This window comes from Mizuhopecten yessoensis, unplaced genomic scaffold (assembly GCF_002113885.1).
Source record: "Mizuhopecten yessoensis strain PY_sf001 unplaced genomic scaffold, ASM211388v2 scaffold8497, whole genome shotgun sequence".
NCBI classification, from domain to species: Eukaryota; Metazoa; Mollusca; class Bivalvia; order Pectinida; family Pectinidae; genus Mizuhopecten; species Mizuhopecten yessoensis.
In genome coordinates this window covers 15,785-24,308 of record NW_018407577.1, presented here as the reverse complement: position 1 = coordinate 24,308, position 8,524 = coordinate 15,785, and the positions used below count along the sequence as shown (strand labels likewise).

At 37.9% G+C, this 8,524-nt stretch overlaps 2 protein-coding genes across 4 annotated transcripts in view; one reads left to right on the top strand and one right to left on the bottom strand.

Moving 5' to 3' along the window:
* LOC110456063 (cerebral cavernous malformations protein 2 homolog) overlaps positions 1-7,146 on the top strand; it is a 26,803-nt gene extending 19,657 nt beyond the window's left edge. For all 3 annotated transcript variants that reach the window (XM_021506600.1, XM_021506601.1, XM_021506599.1), the window contains exon 12: positions 4,562-7,146. In XM_021506600.1, coding sequence (XP_021362275.1) covers positions 4,562-4,685 — 124 coding nt within the window. In that variant the 3' untranslated portion in view covers positions 4,686-7,146. The remainder of the gene's footprint in view (positions 1-4,561) is intronic.
* The window catches only part of LOC110456055, a 12,854-nt gene continuing 10,585 nt past the window's right edge, over positions 6,256-8,524 (bottom strand). Inside the window, exon 3 of the mRNA XM_021506585.1 lies at positions 6,256-6,396. Coding sequence (XP_021362260.1) covers positions 6,256-6,396 — 141 coding nt within the window. The remainder of the gene's footprint in view (positions 6,397-8,524) is intronic.

Here is an 8,524-nt window from a genome sequence, read left to right as displayed (position 1 = left end):
CATTTTACTTATAATCCTGTGAATGTCTCACAATCTGTAGTCTAGACGTATTACTTATAATCCTGTGAATGTCTCACAATCTGTAGTCTAGACATTTTACCTATAATCCTGTGAATGTCACACATTGTTAGTTGATTTGTAATCATGATAAGTTTCCTTTGTCTCTGATTTCCATGTCACTGTCATGGTAACTAGATATACTAGTTGTTTGGTTACAGGTGTCACATACTGCTGTACCGTAGTAGTTTGACTTTGTTTAACCCAAACCTTGCCCACAGCACATCCTCCCTGTCTATACCTACAGCCCATGTATAGTCTGTGTCCTTGTGTATGACCCTGAGGATTTCACCACCTCCACTGATGAGTAGGACCCTGTAGTTGTTATAGTCCCCTATGATCAGGTTCCCCACACTGTCATACACCACACCATGGGGGATAAATGGTCTACCTCCTGTTTGTGGTGTTGGTTTATATGTACTGGGGATGTCACCTCTATATACAAACAGTTGCTTGAAATCAGTGTCCATCACAACAATATGTCGCTTTCCATCACCACCATCTCTTTCATAACTGAAATCAGTGACTGCCACATTGTGAGTGACAGGACACTCTGAGATCCTTTGTGGTGTACACACTAATGGTTTCCTAGTCCCTTTAGCCATAGTAGTACACACCATTTTACCTTTTGTGGTAAATTTTGAGATGTGTTTGGTCATCCCTACAATGACATGGCTACTGGCTGTAACACATATACAAAAGGGAAACTCCTTGGTATGGAATCTGTGTGTCAGTCGTCCTGATACCAGCTCCATGATGTTGTTTTTATCATCACAGACCCACAGTGTGTTTGTGGTGGGTGACAGACTGATGTCATTGATCCCGACATTGTGGCTGACCTTTTGTATTACTTTACCCTTCCTGTCCAGGAGAGTTATTGTATTACTGTCCGTGGTCCACACCTGACCATCAGTGGTGGGACATACAGAATCAATGTCACATGGAGACTTCCACTCCTCCACTACCTTGGTCTGCGGCAGTAGTTTGTATGCTGTCACTGCTTTCTTCACTTTTGTTCCTGACCGTAGTTGTTGTGCAGATGGTTGTCCCAGATTATCAGATATTGAGGCTGACCGTTCCTGGCCAGTTAAAGTTTGACCTTGACCTGACGTGGTAACTTTTCCCAAGGCTTTTTTCAACTGATCTTGAGGATTTTCATTTGGAGTGAAGTTGGCAGTACCCAGGACAGGTTTGACAGGGAGACTGTGTGAAGGAGACTGGATCTCACAATATGTATCATAAATCTGTATGTGTGAACCACGCTGGAGAGCGGCTTTACATTCTTGAATTTGTTGTTTGAGTTGCTTCTCGTACATCTCCAGGTCCTGTTTGTATTTCCTTATCAGCTTGGTATTATCCTCTTCCATTTTGTGGTAAAGAGAGAGTGTCTGTTCTGTAAGTATGTCCAGCTCTTGTTTTAATTTATCTGTTTGCATTTTTAACTTTTTTGACAGCTTCTCAAAGGTACTGGTGTTGTCTTTAAGGAGCGTATCAGTAGCGGTGACATATTTCCCAATTTGCACAAGGTCATTTTTTTCTGTTCTGTCTATAAAGTTTTTAATGTCTAGTTCTTTCTTAGGAGTGATTTCACTTAGCTCACAAAGTGGATGGGTTTTGTGAATAGAAGAAAGGCATTTTGGACAAACCAGTTCCTGACATTTTTCACAATAAAATTCTAGCTGTCTCCCGTTGTGGTGAATACATGTCGTTTGACCTTTTATACGGAGAGGTATTTGGCTTATAGGGGTTGCCATTTTGATAAAAAGCTAAATTATTTGTTGAAAACTTGAAGAAGTTTGTTGTTCTTGTATAAATATATATTGGTATCGGTAAACACTCACAAATAAGAGTTTGTTTTGTAAAAAAATGAAAACTTTACCACATAGTCATGTGAAAAATAATATGAAATAACTACCTCACGCTCACTGATGTCACAGGGTTACTGTGATGATGAATTCAAGTTTTCCATTCCACACTCCTCAATGTTCACTTGCATTGTCAATAGTTATCCAACCCTGCGATTCACAATCACATGATGACCTGTAGCTTTGTTGATAAATCTGTCACTTTCCTGCTGACATTGTAAAAGGTTTGATCAAAACCTGGAAGTCATATGTTTGGCTGAAATCTAACTTGTAAGTTATATCAACAAATGTCTGCTCTGTGTACACAAATCCAGTTTAATGCGTGGATTAACCTGCTAAGACCTGCAGGTGTGCAGACTAAGTAACTTCCCTGTTGAGCGAGGTTACCGACAGACAAACAGTGATAATAAAGCAATAGATGGTGTACTAGGTCAGTGTAGGTTGTGTTTATAAACCGTAGCATTTACATACCTGGCGTGTATTATCTAAAATGTATGTGTATTCAGTAAAGTGATACCTGTACCTAAGGTAGATATACCTGTGTATTGGGTAATAAGACATATGTATTGTAGGTATATAGGTCTCATCAGTAATAATGACATTATGATCCAATATTGGAATATTGGGGACAGAGGGGCGGAGCCCAATAGGGGAATCATAGCAAATTCTTCTAAATCCTTCTTTTATTAGCTCACCTGCCTATCCGTTGTCCGTCAACTTTTCCTAAAAATCGCTACTAGTCATAAACCACTTAGCAGATTATGACCAAATTTGGTCAGAAGCATCCTTAGGGGAAAGGGAACACATTTTGTATAAATGGTGGGTCTGGCCCCCCTGGGGACTGAGGGGCGGGGCCCAATAGGGGAAATATAGCAAATTATTTAAAATCCTTTTTCTTCTGTAGGAATGAAAAGATTTGTTCTATATTTAGTCTGAAGCATCATTCGGTGATGGGGAACCAATTTTGTATAAACCGTGGGTCTGCCCCCCAGGGGCCTGAGGGGTGGGGCCAAAAGGGGGCAATTGGGCTAACGGGGGTATATTAATTTAAGCGACTTCTTCTCTGGAACTAAGAGATGGATATCAACCATATTTGACTGGAAGCATCCCTCGTTAGTGGAGATTCAAAATTGTACAAATGGTTGGGCTGAACCCCCCGGGGGGCTGAGGGGCGAGGCCAAAAGTAGGCAATATGGCTATATTGCTACAAACGACTTCTGTAGAACTATGCACTGGTTATCAACCATATTTGACTGGATGCATCCCTAGGTGGTGGGGATTCAAAATTGTACAAATGGCTGGGCTGACCCCCCAGATGGCTGAGGGGCGGGGCCAAAAGGGGGGCAATTTGGCTATATTGCTACAAACGACTTCTGTAGAACTATGCACTGGTTATCAACCATATTTGACTGGGTGCATCCCTAGGTGGTTGGGATTCAAAATTGTACAAATGGTTAGGCTGACCCCCCAGGGGGCTGAGGGGTGAGGCCAAAAGGGGGCAATTTGGCTATATTGCTATAAAAAACTTTCTTTGTAGAATTATGCCATGTATATTGATCATATTTGGTCAGAAGCATTCATGGGAAGCAGGGATCAAATTTGTACAAATGGTTGGGCTGACCCCCCTGTGCTAAGGGGTGGGGCCAACAAATGTTTATTACTTGAAAATGGTTGAGATCCCCACGGTATAACCATATATACAATTGTGGAGTATAAAGAGAAGCATGCACATTTGCTTCCAGGATGGCCTAGGGTCTGGCCCCACCCTTTGAGACAAAGTCCCTGGGTCATAACTTTGAAACGGTTGTGATCCCCACTCCAGAACTATATATACAATTGTTGGGCATGAAGAGACGAATGCCTACCCTTGCAGACTTAACCCATGGGTCATAACTTTGAAACGGTTGAGATCCCCACCCCAAGACTATAAATACAAATGCTGGATAAAAAGAGACAAATGCGGTCATGATATTAGAATTGATCCTGGGGTCTGGCCACAACCCTAGGGATCTAGTTTCTGAGTCACAGCTTGGAAACAGTTGAGATCCCCACCACATAACCATACATTAAATTGCTGGGCATGACAAATCTAATACAGACATACTACAAGAATTGGCATTGGGGTCTGGCATATTCCCCTGGATCTCATTTGGAGAATATTTTGCCATGATTGCTTAGATATCCAGGTGAGCGATACAGGCCCTATGGACCTCTTGTTTTAGGAATGACAAGATTTTGTCCAATTGCATATAAATATAACCTCTGACTAACCATGTAATACATGAGTGATTCGACGGGTGTATATTGTTCCGCCCCGCGGTACTCTTGTTCATGCTTAAAATGCACATCTCACCTCCTGGCATCATTAATTTCAAAAAATGTCTAGGCCCTCTGTGTACCCCCCCCCCTCCCACACACACACCCGGCAGGGCTATGAGCCATGAACCATAAGCCCTTGACCACCTACTTCAGAAGTCTTGAACTCACTGGGCTAACTAACAAACATCAATCATGTTTAAGGAGGATTTCCATGAAGAGTTGCTTTTGATTTGTATGATAGTCCAATTAAACCAAATACCCTGGTAATAAAAAAAAAGAGTGTACAAACTTTGAATCAGATTTTTGTTTTGTATTTGCAGGAGATCTGTGAGTGATGTTTCTGGTGATGGAAGTCACATTGATGACATTTTGGACAAAATCTCCACACAGTTCCAGAAAATAGACGCTAGTATGGGAACTGTGAGCGATAGTTATCTCAAATAGAGAGTTGATCAACAATTATCTCAGAGAGAGAGAAACATTTATCTTAAATAGAGAGTTGATCAACAGTTACCTCAGAGAGAGAGAGAGCGAGCTGATCAACAGTTATCTCAAATAGAGTTGATCGACATTTATCTCAGAGAGATAAAAAACATTTATCTAAAATAGAGAGTTGATCAACAGTTACCTCAGAGAGAGAGTTGATTAACAGTTATCTCAAATAGAGTTAATCAACAGTTATCTCAAATAGAGTGTTGATCGACATTTATCTCAGAGAGAGATCAACATTTATCTAAAATAGAAAGTTGATCAAGTGTTACCTAAAATAGAGAATTGATCAACAGTTATCTCAAACAGAGAGTTGATCAACAGTTATCTCAATGTGAGAAATAAAACATAGTGTGGAGTGCGTAGAGTGGGTTCAAGTGAAGAAAGGTGTCCATATCAAGAAGAGAAATTGTGTCTTCATTATCGTCATGAGAGGGATATCTTTCTTTCACGAGGAGAATATGGGTATGATGAGAGGATTTCTCACACAAGATGAACTTTGTGTTTATGGTGCATTTGAAGAATGGTGCTGCTGAGATTCAGTCATATCATTAACATTAATCTGTGATTCTGCTTAAATTGGTTGTTGTGGACAACATTTCTGTATGATCATGTCAATACATAGAATTTCCCAGCAGTACGGTGGAACCTTATCTATCTGGACACTTATGTTAACCCATCAGACTTTCGTAATGGTATTTACAGTCTGACATTCTGTTACCACTAGCCCTCCACCACTGGGTCGCAGGTTCGAGGCCTACATGGTGCAGTCATCAGGTTTCTGGTCATAGCTTTGTGGTTTTACCACGGGAATTCCGGCTTTCCTCCTCCACCAAAACCTGGCACGTCCTTTAATGACCATAAACAAACCAAATATATAGTAAATGAATTTGTTAGTGACAGTAACTGTTTCATTCAATATCTAGAATCTGTAATCTGGAAAATTTGTTTTTACGAACTTTTAATCAGGAACCATATTGTCCAGGGTGATGAGGTTTCGCTGTACGGTACTGTATGTGTATATATGTTCTGTGTAACTGGCTACCCAAGTTGTTTTTGTCTATGAGATGTAAGTTTATATAAGTTAATATTTTGTAGTGAGTAATTAGAAATATGCATTCTTATTTATTTTAATAGAAATTTTCTTTTAAAAAAGAAAAATGTATACATTTTAATCAATTTTAATCACAGATGTGATATTTTGAAACCTACCAAGTAAGCTATAATGGACATTTTCATTTATCAGTAACAGCAATTTTAATTCCCTTAAAATTTGATATTTCAGGGGTAAAAAATAAGACTTGTAAAGTTTAATGTAATTGTTTAAAGTTTGCTGTAATCAACACCAGGGCTGGGTTTTTCAAGGTCTGATTATCTTAACAAGTTCTAAATGCAAATTTTTCACATGTAATTTTTAAAAAGTATAAAAAAAACCCAAATGTTTTTGTGTTTCTTGTCACCAGAGAATCATTCTGAATCATTCTATATATTAGTTATAATTTCAGTCTAGGCAGTAGTTTAGGGGTTAAGGCGTATGACTGTTTATGATCGCTAGCCCTCTACCCCTGGTCACAGGTTCGAGGTTTGGGGCAGTCACCAGGTACTGGCCGCAGGTACTCCAGCTTTCCTTCACCCCATAACCAGTCTCACCCTTAAACGATCGTAGCTGTTAATAGGACGTCAAGCACATACAAACTAAACAAGTTTTAGTCTTTAAAAAACATATATTTGATTAAAATTGAGCATTCACTTTGGATTAAGATGACCAAGCATTGAGTAAGGCCCAGAGAACTAGATCTGTACACTTTTTATGTACATTGTTAGTAATATGTGCCTTCATATAAAATCTTTATTGCAATTCTTTTTTTCATTTTATAGACGCACAAGTTCGTACATTATGTTTACCTTTGCTGAGGAGTAAAACTTGCATGGAGTCGTCAGACTTGAGTTATGCAGCTTGATATAGAGTTATATTGTGAGTTTTGTCTTTGGTAAGACAAAGATGTATTTTGTTATTTTTTTTGTGCTGGAGTTTTCAGTTAATTGAACCGCACACTATTGACATATGTTCTGATTATTGATATATTCCTACTTTTCTATTGCTATACAATGAGTCTTTGTAATCAGAACTTTGTTCACAGATGTATTCATAAAAATTAACCTCTTTCTTTTCTCATTAATTGACCATATGGTTTAATTGGAATATGTTTTATCAATAACATGTTGGGTTTTTGTACACTGCTGTAAATATAAGTCTGATGTTAATGTTAACATGTGTTGAAATTGTTTATGCTTCATGTCTAATGGTTGTGGATGGAGTGGTGATACCAAATGATCATAGTAATGATCAAATATTGTTATATTTTCCAGCTCATTCATCAAGACACATGTAACACACACAAGACACTTAAATATACACAAGACACATGCTATATACACAAGACACATGGAACACACACAAGACACATGAAATATACACAAGACACATGCTATATACACAAGACACATGCTATATACACAAGACACATGTTATATACACAAGACACATGTAAAATACACAATACACATGTATTATTCTCAAGACACATATAATTTATACAAAACACAAACAGAAGACTCATGTAATATACACAACAACAAGAAACTTTTAAATATTAGACTTTACAATGAGACAAGACATATGTAATATATACCAGACACATGTACTATACACAAGACATGAATTATACGGGTACACACGAACAAGACATGTGCAATAAACATTATACACATGTAATAATCTAACAACAAGACAGGGTGACGACCCACCTAGTGGGCCGAAACATATAAACACGTGACTAAACTTGCTGATATCCCAGTTGATGTTGTCATGGTCACTTCTTCTCATTATTAATAACAAGACATGTAATATACACAAGAACAAGACACATAATTTCATTCACCGGGCTAGTGTATATGATTATTTTCACCCTGTTTTTTTGTATGTTGAATTGTAATAATGTGTATATGTTGTGTATTGTTGTTCACTGTGACTACCTTATGCCAGATTATTTAACCAAGTGATGTGTATATTTTACTATATAGTGTATATATATTCTGGGAAATGTGCACCAAAGTTTAAATTTGCCCCTTTCCACCCTCCGTAATGAGGACAAAAGGTATGAGTATAACACAGTTTACAATAAATATGTAGTATTTCAAATGTGAAGGTTGAAATTTGATGGGTGAATAGTTATTTTACTGGTGAAGGCTGAATATTACCCTGGGCAGTATTTGGCGCTATACAGGGGTATGTTTCACAGTTAACCTCTTGAAATCAGGAAATAATTTATGCTATGATTTTGTTGACGTATCTTGTTGTTATTGTTCTTGTGTCTGTCGTGCTGATATATCAAGAAATTTGTTTTCTCTTAATTTATAATACAATTACCATACCATTCTATTTTTGTACCTATGCTTTGATATTGTCCGAGGAAAATAGGGTGTTCATCCTGAAGGTATTTGTTTCCAGAGGTTTTGCAGAGAATTTCTAATCCCCTATATTTTGTCATTGACCAGGCATTACCATAAAACTTTTTAATGAATTTTTATGTTCACAAATGACAAACTTTTAAGAAAGTTTTAGAAAATATTCTTTAAAATTTGTATCCGATGAAATATTGTGGTTTTTTTTTTAGTGGAGATTTTGGTTTTAAATTCTTTATGGCCATTAAATGATTTCTATCTCTTTAAGTGTCAATTCCTGCCCCCCCTCCTTCAATCCCCAAGTAACCACATTACCATTCTGATACCCT